This window comes from Symphalangus syndactylus, chromosome 1 (genome assembly GCF_028878055.3).
Source record: "Symphalangus syndactylus isolate Jambi chromosome 1, NHGRI_mSymSyn1-v2.1_pri, whole genome shotgun sequence".
NCBI lineage: Eukaryota > Metazoa > Chordata > Mammalia > Primates > Hylobatidae > Symphalangus > Symphalangus syndactylus.
The window spans coordinates 115,937,384-115,954,409 of NC_072423.2; the positions used below are offsets into that span (position 1 = coordinate 115,937,384).

At 44.1% G+C, this 17,026-nt stretch overlaps 1 protein-coding gene across 6 annotated transcripts in view; it reads right to left on the reverse strand.

The window, feature by feature from the left end:
- The window catches only part of EXOSC7 (exosome component 7), a 35,763-nt gene that overhangs the window by 14,206 nt on the left and 4,531 nt on the right, over positions 1-17,026 (reverse strand). For all 6 annotated transcript variants that reach the window (XR_010113984.1, XR_010113983.1, XR_008657989.2 and 3 more), the window contains exons 2-4: positions 9,418-9,519; positions 9,016-9,110; positions 1,405-1,570 (exon numbers count right to left, since the gene is read on the reverse strand). Coding sequence is in view for 3 of the 6 variants with exons in the window: in XM_055280279.2 (XP_055136254.2) it covers positions 1,405-1,570; positions 9,016-9,110; positions 9,418-9,519 (363 nt within the window). In the remaining 3 variants the exon portion in view is untranslated. The remainder of the gene's footprint in view (positions 1-1,404; positions 1,571-9,015; positions 9,111-9,417; positions 9,520-17,026) is intronic.

Consider the following 17,026-nt stretch of genomic DNA (forward strand, 5'->3'; position numbering starts at 1 on the left):
ACAGTAACCTGTTAGATAATGGTTACCACTGCTACCTTTTGACTATACTCCATCCAATATCAAATTAATTTAAAAATATCTAGAAAGCTCCACCCTGTCTCAACAACATGCAAAGCCAGGCTGTTTCCTTTCATGAAGCTCACCATCAGTTCACAGATCTCCTTTATCTGCACATTCATTAAAGAATCTATTTGGCCAATAGCTTAGCTTTTTGTCCTTAATCTGAAATGGAAGATGTAGTTGCTAATCTCAAGGTTCAAAACAGACCCAACAAGAGCCTGTATATAAACAAGCAACCAACTGCTACGTGATTATACAAAAGCAAAATTAAGGCCAGGCACGGTGGCTCGCACCTGTAATCCCAGCACTTTGGGAGGCCGAGGCAGGTGGATCACTTGAGGTCAGGAGTTCCAGACATGCCTGGCCAACACCATGAAACCCCATCTCTAATAATAACACAAAAATGAGCCAGGCATGGTGACATGTGCCTGTAGTCCCAGCTACTCAGGAGGCTTAGACATGAGAATCAATTGAACCTGGGAAGCAGAGGTTGCAGTGAGTCAAGATCACGCCATTGCACTCCAGCCTGGGTGACAGAGCGAGACTCCATCTCAAAAAAAAAAAAAAAAAAAAATGAATTAGAGCTACACAGAGAAGTTACTGTCAAGTGCCAAAACCTGGGTAGAGGAGTATTTGGGAGGCAAAGTACAAGGGAAGAAATGAAGGGCTGGACTCAAAAGACTCCCAGGGGGAGTAGACTCTGTGTGGGAGGAGGCAGGGCCTCTGGGGCCTCACCCAGGAAACTAAGGGCAGGCAGGTTCTGAGTTGTTTAAAAGAAACGATGGCACAGTGAAGTCAAACCAGGTGTTCACATCATACAGACCTGGCTTTGAGACTCAACAGCACTACTCACAAGCTGAGACCTCTTGAGCTAGCTACTTTACCTCTCTCTGTCTTAGTTTCCTCCCTTATAAATGGGAAATACAACAGTGTCCATTTGCAACAGGTTTATAAGGTTTAAATGAAAATGCATGTAAAGAGCTAATCATCCTTCCACACAGAATGTACCAACCTGTTTAAATTCTGCCCATCAACTCTGTCTGGCACCATCCAGAGACCATCTCTTGTTTTAGTCTTCCTGGACAACTTTTATGGGCAATTTTAGGTGCTACCATGATATGACTATAATTTTATTACAGAATGGCATTATATATATGCTGCTTACATCTATGTTGTATTTAATTTTTAAAAAAATTATTATAGGAGACCATCTTTTCCCAACTAATCCCACCCTATAAGTTGAAAGCATCCACCTGAAGAGGAAAAAAGTGCTGGAAGGAAAGTAGGCCAACTAGTCTTTCCAACAAAGGTAGAATGTGGCCAGTACAGCACAACAATACTCACCAGCACATCCACATAGAGAATCCAGCAGTGCTCCCGAGGACTAATGCAGAGGGTCTTTAGGTCAACACTGCTTTTATTGTTAAATATCCGATAGAGGGTGTTAGCGATCTCGGTGCCAAGGTCATCACCTCCTCTACCTTCAAATTCAGGGGTAGCACTGGCTGAACTATACAAAACAGAAACAAAAAAACTGGGTGAGTCTTTCCAAGTGCAAAAAGCAAAGAGGCAAAGCTTTATTCCAGTTTCCCTGTAGAATGCTGGAAGAGCCAGCTGCTCGACAGAAAGTCACTGAGATGAGGAAAGGATGGCATCTGCCACTTTTCCTGACTCCAGACACATGTAATGAACCAGACCAGCACCGTGACCTGGATTTGTCAGTGTGTGTGATGGGATTTCCCAACAGCTTCTGACAGAAGCCATCTTTAGTCAAAGAGAAACAGGAGAGTGATGGTAATGTGAACCTCGGCCGATAATAATTAACTCTCTTATCTTCAGAGTATAATAAATACTCTTGTCTGGCAGGCCCAGGAAACTGAGAGGCCTAGGGAATGAAGCAGTCTGGGTTACAGAGGGGTTTCGTCATATACACCACCTCTAGTTTCACGGCTTTAGAATACACTACGACACAATATAAAAACCACAATGTAAGTACAATAACCTTTCTTAAAAGACATGTATGATAGTATGTCAGAGCTTTGTCAGAAACTTTAGATATCACTGTACTGAAGAGAAGGAAAATGAAAGAAAGCAAGGGAAAGATTGTTGGCTCATAAGTAGTAGGTTACCTCCTTCATTTGATATTTTTCAAGAGAAAAACTTTTTTTTCCCTTTTTGGCTTCTTGATATTTATGCCCGATAACCTCAACAAAACTAACAGGATTCAACATTAGCCACCCTAAAAACACTGAAGTGTTTAACAGGACATTTCCGAGAGTTTTGGCTTAGTACAAACAAACCCTTAATATGTATATGAGGTAAGTAACATTATAGTAATCATTTTACTGTAACAATAAAGGACTAGAAAGGTAAGAAGCCGGTGGTTTCAGCACAGACTCTATAAAATCACATACTAAAGCCTTCTGACCCCTCGCCCATCTGGAAGGTACCCGGCCCTGTACCAGCTACCGGAGACCTAGAGACTAAGTGAGGTGGATGCAGACCCAAAGCCAGCAGTTCCAGTGAGGTAGGGGAGTTTCACGATAGGGAGCAAACAATGAGGTGGAAGGGGGAGGGGGGCACCAGAGTGTCAATTAGCGTTCAGGTTTAAAGGAGACCTCAAACCTGGGATGAGCAGAGCTGGTCAGGCCAGAGAGGCAGGAAGATTCCAGGCAAAGCAAAACCTGTGTGAAGGCCCATGGCAGTGCCTACCCCATTTGTATAACACTAAAAGAAATCTCACTTAGTAATATAGGTGGAAGAATTAATCCCAAAATAATCAGACTACGTTGTTACATAAAATTTTGCCTCTCTAATTATATATTCTTCCTTTACCATTGTGAGCCAGCAGAATTCCCTTTAAAGTCCCCAAGAGAGACTTCATTACTGCCATAGCAACCTCGCTGTTTCCTGCCTTTGCTGGACTCAGCCATTGAGCCAAGAAAAGCAGCTCATTTATGGTGAAATAATCAAGTCAACAGGGACCAAGTTTTTACTTTGCACAACCAGCAAAACACAACCTGTTTCTAATTTAAACATTAAGCAATCAATATTAAGTCCCCTGTCTTAAGTGCTTAGAAATACATCTACAGAGATTTCTGTGTACACAAATCCAGCCAGAGATGCTTACGCTCAAAATGTTTACCTTTTCCTGAATGTAGTGGGCACATCCTCCTGGGTGTGATTAATTTCTTTGGGATTAATGCACTAACTCGTCTACAGCCTTGGAAGATGATTTATAGAGCTTCCCAGGTCCAACTGTCTAAATTAATCTACCTATAAAAGCATGCATGCCTCTGGCCAGGCGCAGTGGCTCATGCCTGCAATCCCAGCACTTTCAGAGGCCAAGGCGGGTGGATCACCTGAGGTCAGGGGTTCGAGACCAGCCTGACCAACATGGAGAAACTCCGTCTCTATTGATAATACAAAAATTATCTGGGCGTGGTGGCACATGCCTGTAATCCCAGCTACTCGGAAGGCTGAGGCACAATAATCACTTGAACCCGAGGCAGAGGTTGCGGTGAGCTGAGATCGCACCATTGCACTCCAGCCTGGTCAACAAGAGTGAAACTCCGTCTCAAAATAACAACAACAAACCCAAGCCCCATTGCTTTTTTTTTTTTGACACTGGGTGAAAGTGGAAATTTTTACCTATTTTTAAATGGCTTAAAACACACACACAGACACACCCATTCTTCCAGCATAGCCAGCAGTCAGACAGAGAGGAAGGTTTAGAGACTCATGAGCCCATGGAACTCTCCTGTGTCTGGATGGTATCATAGCTGTGCAGTGACTCTGGGGAGGAGGCTAGGAAAACGGAAGGCAATTGTTCAGGGTGGGGGATGGGGTACAATGCTTTAAGTTAACATAAGGAAGCCAGAGACCCCATATTCTGCTGATGTGTGAAGACAAAGGCTGGAGTAGAGAAATGAGGATTCCACTTCACTACTGGGCACTCACAGCCCAAGGACTCTTTCTGACAAATTTAGACAGAAATGTAGACCTGGAAAAGGCCTTAGAGACCATCTCCAGAGGATAAAAACCCAAATGCCTATAGGGGTCAGCAAGGTTACTACATGTATCTTAACAAAGGGCCACATATAACTAATAGAGAATGATGGAGGCTGTGGCAAACTTTCTAGCCCTGATTTAAGGTCCACCTTAAAAAAAAAAAATCCCTACGTGAAACAAAAATCTCACAGGTGGGATCTGACCTGTGGGATGACACCATGTGGCCCCAGATGGTCTAACTCTCTCATTTTACAAGAAGGCAGACCTTACCTTTTTTTTTAATGTTTAGTATGAGCTAGACACCACTCTTAGTACTTTAGGTGTATTAACTCATTTAATGTTCACAACAACCCTAGGAGGTATTGACTCCATTCTAGAAACAAGAAAACTGAGTCACAGAGAGGTTATGTAATTTGTCCAAGGCCACATGATGACTGTGCCTGGTAAGCTAAAATTCTAACCCAGGCAGCCTGGCCCTTATCTTCTATGCTTCCATGTACTCTCCTTGAATCTGTAATTTGGCAAGCTTGGTTTATAGTCTAACATTAGTCAGATTCACTTTCCTTGGTTTTACCTTTTGCCTCAAGGAAATGAATGTATGCTTTGGTCTTGGAACTTATCACTAGACAACAAATGTTGGAGTCAAGGAATGTTGACCAAGGAAGCCCTAAATAAAAAGCTGCTCTGCTCTGTTAGACAGAGAGAGAAAGAAAACACAGGCTGGTAATTGTAGCCGCCTGCTCATATGCATAACAATCTACTCCTTCAGTGGGGGGTGTACACACTTGGTCTTTTGGGCATAAAACCAAATGCTTTCTGCATTTACCAAAACCAATTCTGACCCTTCATAAAGCATGACCAGTCCCTCTTCCAGAGTTGTGGGAAATTGTTTACTGAGCTGGATAAACTAATTAAGATCCTGGGAATGCTACCCCTCCCAGCTCTCCACCCCTTCTGACTCATGACCTCTACCCTCCTGCTTGGAACATCTCTGGTTTGACTGGGGTAGGTTGAGATCGAGGCCATGCCTACCTGGAAAGGGACTCTAGACACTGGGCCCATTGTTGCTTGCCTGGCAATCAATCTAGCCTACAAATCTATGAAGTCTACAGCCAGGTCAGGCCAGGGCCACAGCAGAAAAAGTGATCTAGTGGGTATCTAGGCAGGGCTGACCCGGGCCTTACCCCTCCAGTAGTCATCTAGCCCCAACACAGGCCCTAAGGCTGATTCCTCTGTGTATACATGTGCTCATTTCTGAGCCTGCAGAAGCCTCCCTGTAAATGGGTACCAGACCAATAGTAAGTACATTCTGAGCTTTTCATCACAAGCCTTTGTTTGAAGTTTCTGCGAGAGTTATCTCATCAGCTTGGAAGACTTTGATTACAATTAGCCTCAAAAGGCTTCTGCAGGTTGCCTCTCTGCTTTGTACCCACCCTAGCCCTTCAGCCAGGAACAGTGTCCCCTTTAGCAGCACTAAGCAGGCAAGGAACCCAGATATAGTGACTCTAACCACCAATGCAGGCTTGAAGATTCTGGTTCAATTTTAGTGAAAAATACAAGTGTTCACATTGAAAAATAGTTAAGATCCCAAAGGGAAGTGACAAGTGCAGAGTATACTGAAACATTTATGAATGAAAAATGTTCTCCTAAACTCCCCTGGTTAAAAACCCAAGCCTCTCTGAGAGGCTAAACCACAGTCCTAAACCCATCAACACAATGGTCAGAGAACTGAGAAGCAACTTGATGGCTCGCCGCCTAGTGGCAGCGCAGGGTGACACACCAGCTCACTAAAATCTTACCTTCCTTTGGGCTTTAGATAGAAACCACCTTTCCCTAAAGTTTCCAAGTTCTCATTTAAAATAGCCTACTCTCAGCTACAACCAGCAAACCAAATATATGAAAAGGTCAGATTTTGCTCCCAGTTTAGTTGAGAGTGCTGCCAGGCATCTCTGGAGCAGGGCTCAGGGTCAGTGCAGCAGTCTTTCCAAAGGGCTGTGAGGGCTATATCAAAGATTTTTCGTCATTCTCAAGAAACAGGGTAAATTATGGAGGTGGTGAGAGTGTCTATTTTGGCTCCATGTATTATCATCCCAAGTAGACAAAACCAAGTGAAATGAGTTAGCAGAAAATCAATTAGTTTTCTGAGACCTCTCTACCCCTGGCAATTTAATTAAAACTGGAAGTTGCTAACAAGAAGTTAAATTAAACTAGAGTCAGAACAGCAGAAGAAACCCTCACCACCATCACCACCACCACCGTCACCACCACCATCACTACCAATTTCTTTCCTTCTACTGGGTAGCAACTATGTTTCAGCTTGTGGAGAGGCAAATGCCTTGAGCTCTCCAGCAGAGGCCTTACGCCTGGAGTCCAGGTGGGAGTGGGTGTGTGGCACCCTTATTGTTGGGCACATCCACAGGTGTCCAGAAGCCATTCCTATTCACTGATTCAGAATAAAAGGACACACTTGTTTATGCAATTAAAATAATTATGCTCCTTGAAGACTCAATTGAGGTTCGGATACAGGTGGCAGCCATCAGTGCTTGGTAACCTCTCCCATCTCTGTAGGAAATGGGGTTTTGTGACTCTCTCATGGTGATTCTACTTGCCGGGCTGATTACATTAGCTGAGCCACTTAAGGAGGCTAAAGTGTGCCACTTTGAGACTGTCCATCTTGAGAAATCAATTCAGGAGAACAACCTAGATACTGGAGCTCTTAGGCCTGTGGGGATCCTTTTGAGACCCACAGAGGAGGAAAAGAGACCAGCAGGCAGCCACTCTAAGCCAGGAAAGATAGGCTACTTCTAGAAGCCAGATCTTGGGAAGAGGCAACTCAAAGGATCCTCTCACACTAAAGTCACTCTTCCTTTACAGCTGGGACAAGAAAGGGATAAGAGCAGCAGGCTAACCTGGAGTCATATTTAGACACAGAGCCACAATGAAATGTATCCCCTATACCAAGCATCTGAGGGCAACACCCTCTCTTTGGTGTAGTTGGGCTGAATGTCTTTGGTCTGCCTAAAATGAATGAGGTAGAAGGTAATGAAGGAGATGAAAAAGAAAGCAAATTACAGTTCCTCACACATTGTCGGCTCCTCGGTGACTGCTTACTGCATTGAATTAGGCAGATCAAGGCCACCAGAGGCGTTCTGCTTCCTCCAAGAACAAAGGAAAAGATGAGTTGGGGACTTGAACAAGGTCACCATCATCCACAGTAACTTAAACGATGGGCCAATTCCATGGGACAACTCAGGCTGGTGAGAGAAGATGAGCAGAACCAGGAGAGACGACTTGGGGGACCAGAGCAGGGGACAGGAATGGGCTGGAAAAAAAACTGACCAGAAAAATGAACATGGATAGTTCTTGGACTCCCCAAGAGCAGCCCTCCAAAGCTGGCTTCCATAGGCAACATGAAGTAAAATGAGCAAAGATTCACAGGTTGGACAGACCTGAGCTGGCATTTTTAGCTTTGTAACCCTGGGAAAGTCACTTACCCTCTCTGAACTCATTTGTCATTTCTCTTATAGGAGTACTGTGAGAATCAGCTTCCGTATATGGAAGTTCAGACTGGAAGACATAACTCACCCTACAAAAGTGGGTTAACATTTGTGCAGAAAAGGGCTGCCATTGCAGTCCAAGGCTGCTATTTTCAGAAGGGTCTGTTTGCAGGGTTGGCCTTTGGCTGGCATCGGGAACCTGGCTCTCAGACTACTCCCAGTCAATAGTAAACTGATGGGGGTAGTCCACTGTGCCTATATTGTGCAAATAATATGATTTATGCTGAACATTTGCTTTCCTTTAGAAAACTTCATTATGTATTAAGCATCGAGTGTCTATGTGACCAGCCCCCAGTAAAAATCCTGGGTGCTGAGTCTCTAATGGGCTTTCCTGGGCAGAAATGTCACAAATAAGTTACCGCATTTTCACTGCTGTAATAAACCTTAGCTGTGAGTATCACTATATGCTAAGCCTAGCAAATCTCTAAATGTGGAGGTGGTCTTGGGGATCTTGATACAGGGTCAATATTATATACCTACACCCAGCATGAGCCCACAGAGATCCTTACCCACTTCAAGAAGGCCTGGCTTCCAGAAGCAAAGTAACTGATAGAAGACAGGACCTGGCCAGCAACCCAATAAAAAGCCCCAACCCCTAGAATGTGGAGCTAATAATACTTATTGAACTTATTGACAAAATAAGGAGAAATAACACTTACTGAAAGCCCACTGGGAGTCAGTCACTGTGCTAGGTACTCACTCTATTCATTTCCTCTTCATCACCATGGTATTATTTATTATCCTCATTTTTTAGATGAAGAAATTTGGCCACAGCGAGACTGAGTAACCAGCCTGAGATCACAAAGCTGGCCAGAGAAGGAAGTCACATTCTGGCCCAAGGTTGGCTGCAGACACTGCAGAGCCCTCTCCCTTCTCAGCACCCATACTGCCTGCCTAGCTGCCACTTCCTCAGCCTGTCAGGCTGCTTGACTGACCCCAGGCTTCATCTGTCAGGCTGCTTGACTGACCCCAGGCTTCATCTGTCAAGCAAATCATGAACAGTTTTCTGCAGAACTAGAGTAGGAAGAGAAACAGCACATTTTAGATTGAATGATCCTTACTGTGTATGTTATTTTTCAAAGCACCATAACACAATCATTTCATTTGACCCTCATCACAATCACGTGCTAGGCTGCCTGGCAGATGTCCTCCTTTATTGGACAGGCAAAACAAGGCCAGCAATAGCCAGATGGTTAAGACTAGGGCAGGACTCAAGCCAAGAGTCCTGACTATGTACCTGGCACATAGGAGGAGGTCAGCAAACGCCTGCTGGATGGTTGAATGATAAGTATAAAAGTAGGTTCAACAGCAAACTAGAGGTTCATTTTCTGAATCTTCATCTTTAAAATCATTTTTCTTTAGAAATACCTGCATAGACAGTACTGACCAGTCAACAAAGAACTCCAAGTAGCCTTCATTTGGTTTCTCCAGCTTCGGCGTCCCCATTTCTGCTTTCACTCCCACCAAGATGTCTGTGTGACCCTGCAGACACATGTGAGAAGAGTCCTCACTCAGGGTAGGCAGCCAGGCACTCCACCACCTCCCTCCTCTTCTGGACATACACCCCTGGGGGACTCTTTTAGGGGCAGTGCTAAGACTTGGAAAGTGGTCTTTGGAGGAGGTGAGCAGTCTTTTCAGATCTGGATAGACCCCCCTCCCTGAGTTTGGCTCAGATCTTCGATTTCCCCAAGAGCAATTTGCATTCCAAAAGCCAGGCAGCGTCAGCAGCTCATTCCTTAGGGCCTACTCATTTCTCCACCTGGGCTTGAACCATGGTCACAGTACTCACCAGCTTGACCCTGGCAGACCCACTGGTGTTGGACACTACATCGGTTTCCACTTCGACACATCGGTAGTCCTCACAGCCACGGCCATCCACACGGAGGTCTTCCTAGGTGTTAACAACCACAATCCTATAGCTGTCACCCCAGACCAACAATAGACTCCTAAACGGACTCACCCATTTTCCCCCTAGAGAAGATATATGCAGAATATCTCTTTTCCTCTTAGTGGATGATCTAAAATTCTGTCCTTGTAGCTAACAACAACATTACTATTTACATATGGGGAAATGGAGACTCAGAAAAGCTGAGCGACTTGTCCAAGGTCCTACAGCTAGTGAAAACAAAGCTAGTTTTCCATGCCAGTTGTGTCTGATTGCAAAATCTATACTACATACCGCTATACAGAATATGCACACAAAAACAAGATCTGAACAAGAGACAAAGTAAGTCACCTGTCTCCAAATCTGCAATTCTTAAATTGCACCAAGAAGTGTATGTTGTCAGAGCTACAGGGTACAATCATCTCAACTGAAGCCCTCCTACCCCTAAAACTCAACAAGATCTACTGTGTAAACAGTGAAAGACACCTAATCTTCTAAAGAGGCAGCCTCTACAACAGGTCAACAAACTAAGGTCCCTTGTTTTTGTAAACAGTTTTACTGGAACACAGCCATGCCCACTTGTTTAGGTAATGTCCATGATTGCTTCTGCACTACAAAAGCAGAGCTGAGTGGTTGGGCCAGAGATATGACCCATAAGGCCCCAAATCTTTACTATCCAGTCCTTTACAGGAAGTTTGCTGACTCTTTTGGCAGAAGACGGTTTTCAGGGTGGTCTACGCGCTGCCTGTTCCTTCTGCCCATTTATTTACTCCTTCAATTACTTATATCAGTACAACTCATTGGTATCTTTTATGCTATGGTTATAATCTACTACTATCATTAGTTATTTTGCTGCTCAAAGTGTTCCAAATTTGGCCACTGGGTGCTTCTTTGGGTTAGTTTTTGTGCTCTTTCAACATGCCTCCAACTTTTTGTGAGTAATTATATACTTTCTGCAACACAAGATTTCTATCCTCTTGTGTTTTCTCTGCCCAGCCCTAGGGATCAAGCCTTTCTCCAAGGAGCCCTGGTTGCTTTTATTGAGGAATGGTACTTAAAACCAGAAACTAGGCTCTAAGTTCATTGCTGTTGGAGTATTATTTCTTCCAGAACTTCTCAGCAGACAGAGCTAGAAAATACAGGTGTGTATACAAACCACCCCCACCACACACACACAAATCTATGTTTAATTCTGTATCTATCTACATATCTATTAAAAAGCCGTGGGTTCATACTGATACATCAATTCCAATCTAACCTCACATGGTTCATCCTAACCTTCCTGTTTCTTATTTGTAACTTCTTTCTCAAAGAAGGAGAAGGCTGGCTCTTATTATCTACCATGTATTTCTGTATTTGTTCAATCTTAGTATACACAATTTCTGAACTTCTAACTCATACCCCTGTGAGAAACAAATTTACTAATAGCACACAGTATTTGTATAAAGTTGTCTTTAGCCTCATAGTTTCCAGCCAAAATACTGTTTTCCAGTTACTTGAGTTCCTTTCTTCCACGTGCCCTTCAGTGTGGTTACATTATTCACTTGTAACACAGGCTCATTTGTAACTTGTAACTTTTTTTTTAGACTATGGCTCTGTCGCCCAGGCTGGAGTGCAGTGTGGCACGGCTCACTGCAACCTCCGCCACCTGTGTTCAAGCGATTCTCCTGCCTCAGCCTCTGAAGTAGCTGGGATTACAAGCACGTCACCATGCCTGGCTAATTTTCTTTTCTTTTTTTTTTTTTTTTTTTTTGAGACGGAGTCTCGCTCTGTCACCCAGGCTGGAGTGCAGTGGCGCAATCTCGGCTCACTGCAAGCTCCGCCTCCCGGGTTCACGCCATTCTCCTGCCTCAGCCTCTCCGAGTAGCTGGGACTACAGGCGCCCGCCACCACGCCCGGCTAATTTTTTGTATTTTTAGTAGAGACGGGGTTTCACTGTGGTCTCGATCTCCTGACCTCGTGATCCGCAGGCCTCGGCCTCCCAAAGTGCTGGGATTACAAGCGTGAGCCACCGCGCCCGGCCGCTAATTTTCATTTGTAAATTTTTGTATTCCATTTTGGGTTCCCCCACATCATGGTTACGTTTAATTACTTATTTACTTTCTGGGTTTGTGAGCTATCACTATAGTTCTAAGAGACAAAACTCAGAAAAGTATGCTCAGAGAAATGTCACTCTCCTCCGTACTATGCTATTTTCATGCCCCTTTCTTCCCATTCACCCCGTTTCTCTTTAGTTTCCGGTTTATCTTTCTTGTATTTCCTCTGTACAAATAAGCAAATACATGAATTTTTAAATATCCCCTTGTTTCTTATATGAAGGGTGGAATACTATAGATACCCTTACTTTTTTTTTTTTTAAACACTTAACTATATATATGCAGGAAATCATTCCACATTGGCTCATGGAGCTCCTTCTCATTCTTTGAAAACATTTTTCAAAAGCAGTTTTTTTCAGAAAAAGAATCATTAGTTTAATCAGATTCTCCAAGGAGTTGATGCTTCCCAGAAACATAAAAAATAAAAATAAAACACTGCTCTAAAGTATGTGACTGACAGTTTATCTTTAAACTGCCTGGCTAACTGCATATGTGACTGACTTTTTTGAGAAATTAAACAGAAAAAGCAAAACACTGAGGCACCACACAGTACCAGTGATCACCCTCTGCCATACTTGCTTCAGGTCTTTCACCCGTTTAACTTTTCAATAACAGAAAATAAACATCACAAATCAGGTGGAAGGTCCTGTGCAGCCCATCCTTTCCCAGCACCTTTCCTCCCTGGAAGATATCCCTATCTTGAGTCTGGAGATGGATTCAAAAAGCAACAGAATTTCAAGTCTAGGAGAGTAAGACTTTGGGGTAAAACTGCAGAAGGAGATCCCTCTTCACTGGAGGACCCATAACTATGTAACTGTGTCTCTTCCCAACCTCACCCATAGAACCTGAAGGCTTTCTAGCTCAATCTCTGACACTCCACCCCTCTCCACCTCCATGTGCCCCACTCCCCAGCTAGGAATGTGAAAACCCAGCCCAGAAACGTTATTGACAAGAAGTTCTTCGTGGGGTGTAAATATGGTATAAGTATGAACAATCATTAGCAACACGACTCATGGTTCCAAGCCAGCTCCTGGCACTAACTAGCCACTTGACTTAGGACAAGCCCCTTACCTTTCTGGATTAGTTTCCTCATTTGTAAAAGATGGAGATTAAATTAGTCTCAAAGTGATTCTCTAATTCTACAGATCTATAACTTAAAATGGCTGTAATTATTTGCAATAAATAATAGCAGCTGCTATTTACTGTGCATTTACTATACACCACATAATATGCAAGGAATACTGCAGTTAATGCATTTAATCTTTTCAATAATCCTATAAGTTAGTGTTATTTATTCCATTTTACAAATGAGAAAATTGAGGTTAAAAGATGTCAAATGAATGGCCCAAGTTCACACAGCCAGTAAGTAGCATTTAAGCCTCAAGTCAGAGCTCTTAACCACTATGCTACACAGTCCACTGCATTGTAAAGGATGTCTTCACTTTACAAAAGGGCTCAGCACAGACCTCCTTCATAGGAGAAACTGGCTGGCCACAAGGTCACAGGGTTTACCACTGCTGCTGCTTCCTTTTTTTTTTTTGAGACAGGATCTCACTCTGTCACCGAGGCTGTAGTGCAGTGGTGATCACTGCAGCTTCAAACTCCTAGGCTCAAGCAATCCTTCTACCTCAGCCTCCTGAGTAGCTAGGACTACAGGCACATGTCACCATGCCCAGCTAATTTTTATTTTTTTTATTTTTATTTTTTGGTAGAGATGGGGTCTTGCTATGTTGCCCAAGTTGGTCTCGAACTCCTGGCCTCAAGAGACCCTCCTGCCTCAGCCTCCTAAAGTGCTGGGATTACAGGCGTGCGCCACCACATCTGGTCCAACTACTGCTTCTAAAATATCACTTGCTCTGAAAGATTAGTCACACCTCTTTGTAGTGAAAATGTACTTGGTCCAGGAAGAAACTGAGCCTCATCAGATACTGTCTTTCCAGCCTTTAATTCACTCTCTGCCTCCTGGGGGAAGGCTCAGGTGATAAGTAAAAGATAAATGAAAAGCTACAAATTTTCCTTTCCAAGCATGCATCACTTTTTTCCATAGAAAAAAAGGATAGGAGGAAAACAAACCAAAAAACCAACCTAACCAGTCCATGAATCACTGTACCCAAGGCAACTTTTTTTTCTTTTTAACCCAGTTTTCCTTATAAAAGGCTTAGGAAATTGTCCAAACCTGCCTGGCCTAGCACAGAGCCTGGTGCCCTACCACAGTTTTTATTTATCTGCAGCAGTCAGGAGCAAAGGAATTAATCCATGTGTGAACACTTAAATAGGAGTTACCCTGAAGTAAAAGCTCCATTTTAAAACTCAAGAGATGTCAACAGCATGGAGTGGTGTCCTCTCCTTCTCAGCAGAGGAGACTGATGTGCCTCTAGATCAAGGGCTTCTGGATGCCAGGAAAGCTCTTGGTGACTTTCATAGCTGTTACCCATGTGATCACAACAACCCTACCAGTAGGGTGTGGTGTGGTGGAAACAGCCACCTTCCAAATTATACTTAAATCTCTGCTGTCACATGCCAGTTTTGTGACCCTGACCTCAATAGCTCTAAGCCTGTTTCTTCATCTAGAAAGTAGGGATAACCCCAACCTTACAGAGTTACAAGAGAACAGAAATGTCATGAAGCATTTAAGGGAGTCCTTCAGTATAACACATAGGAGTCCCCCCAAGGCAGTTCCCTTCCCCTGCTTCTGGGGGCATGCATTAACTCACTGCATCCTCAAAAACAACCCTGAGAGAGGTTACAGATAAGAATGGAGGCACCTAAGTTTCAATCTCCTGTTTGTGACAGAGTGGAAGGACATTTAAGCCCAGACCTACTTTCCCTCACACCCAGGAAGCCCAGTCCTATTACTTCTTAATAGAAACTGACAAGTTGGCGCTACCAATCTGACACACCTGGAAGGATTTTAGACTCAAAGTGGTCCTCCGAAGTTATGTTAACTCCTCATTACCTTGCTTTGACTTGTCTAATACTCCAGATTCCTAGAAGAGAAGTGAGACTAAATTCCTTCCCCTACTAGAAGATGACCCCTCCCTTAGGAAAGGGACCACATTTGGTCCAGCTTTGCAGGCTCGGGCCCACGACACAGCAGGCCAAACTAGGTGTTGATCCTTGTTTGACTTTCCAACCCTGTTGAGTAGCCAGGCATTCCTCTAAAAGGATATGGCTCCGTAACTGCATCCTGCAGTGTCTGGGCATAAGGCTTTTTGTGCCACGGGTCTGTAAACATAAAGGACAGAGAGCTAAAAATCAAGAGTCCTGGGGGCCGGCTCCAATTCTGTCATGGCCAGATTGAGCAACCAAATACTGACTGCTCAATCTCATAGTTGAAAACCAGGCTGAGGCCCTGATCTCCCTCTTCCATTCTATGCCCCTAAACAATGTTTATGATGAAAGCAAGATCCACAGAAAAGAAATGGAAGCCATCAGCTGGGCTACAACTCCCTTCAACAGCCAAGAACATACAATAACATGGCTTTCAGAGGGTTCCAAGAGCCCTGTGGTAGGGTTCATCAATTGCCATGGCCAGGTCTGAACCTATGAGGGCCAGTTTAATGTCCAGGTCATGGCCATAGCACTCAGTAGGCTGAATCTGGGAAAGCTTTATTGTGTCTACAGCCCTGTAAAGGCACGTAACAGTCACCATCCATCCCCAACAGCCAGGACCAGGGGTAGGTGCCTGAACCAAAGGCATATAATCCAAAGGGTGACCAACTCTTTGTGGCATGAAATACTACCAGACCAAACTGATTCTCTCATTGGAATCTGATCTCTGATCTGAGAAACACTTGAGAGAAGAAAGGAGTTAAAGAGGAGCTGACAGGTCACGACATGGAGGAGCCCAGAGAGGCCACACGAAAGTAAAGGTATTGGGCAGAGGCAGATTCTACAAAGAAGGGAAGCTGGGCAGCAAGTGGCTGCAGAGAAGGGATAAATCTTGGCAGAGAAAAGCAGAGGTGTCACTAGAGATAAAAAGAGACAACCACAGGCCATGAGATAATCCACGGAGCCCATGAGAGGCAGTACCTCAGAGCTGTCTGGGGACTTTCCAGCTCTTGCCACAGATCCCCCTTCTCTTTTTTCTTTTTCTTTTTAAGAGACAGAGTCTCTCTCTGTCACCAGGCTGGAGTGACATCTCCAACTCCTGGGCTCAAGCGATCCTCTGGCCTCAGCCTCCCAAGCAGCTAGGCCTACAGGCACACACCACCGCACACCACATCTTTTTTAGAGATAGGGTGTTGCTATGTTGCCCAGGCTGGCCACCAACTCCTGGCCTCAGGTGATCCTCCCACCTCAGCCTCCCAAAGGGCTGGGATTACAGGTGTGAGCCACTGCACCTGGCCTATCCCTTTTCTTGAGATAATTGAAAAATCCCGATTCCTTCAAATCAAAAGAGGTTTAATTCTCAAGAGCCACAGGCTGAATCTTTAATGAGGTCACTATGAAGGCTGGGGATCTAGTGTGGATGGTTTAGGACAAAGTCACACTTCTGATGGAAAAACAAACTTGAAAGGGAGCCAGCATTTTTTCTGTGTTAACCACAGCCCAAGAGCTTGACATCTCTTATCTCATCATTCCTCATAACCCCATTCTACCTCCAGGTGCATAAGTCCCCATTTTACACAAGGGGAAGCAGGCTCAGTTACGCAAGTAAAATCACTTATTGTAAATGGTGAAGGTGCCTGCTCAGTCTGACTCCAAAGCCTCATTCAAAAAGAGGCAGGAAACCATATGACTTCAGCAGGAGAGAGCAGAGATTCCTATATCTCTGGTCAGTGGCTCACCCATGGGCCAATGTCTGGTGGCTGCTCCCAAATTTCCCAACACTTTATGATAATGTCCCTTCTCAGGCCCCAGCCCCAGAGAGTCTGATTCAGAATGTTGGAGTAAAGCCTCAGAATCTGTATTTTGTAGGTGAGTAAAATGCACTTCGAGGCTTCAGAATCCCTGGACGGTTAGAGGGAGGTTAGCAATGGCTTCTCATGGATGAAGAAAACACACATCTAGCCAGTTAAGCCAGAAAAAAGGAGAAATCCTAGATTCTAAAAATTCTGAAGTCTACTCCAAGTTCTCCATAGTATGGGCAGAGAAAATCCTTTACGATACTAGTAAGACAAAAGCTATACAAAGAAATGCAATATAGGGTTCTAAAGGAACTTATACTCAATGTGGGAAAAATGCAACCAAAACAATACAACAGTATATGCCATATACTATTTAAGCTCTAGAAAAACTGGGGAGTGGGAGGTGCCAATTAGAACTTTCTCTTTCCCTTCTGGTTTCCCCACAAGTTTTTAGAGAAAAGGGAAAAGAAAAGGAGGTAGAGGAAGCAAAGATTCTCTCCCGCCTTGATCTCTGGATCCCTACTGAGGAAATGGAAGACAATGACTTTCACTGCAGCAGGAAGGTGG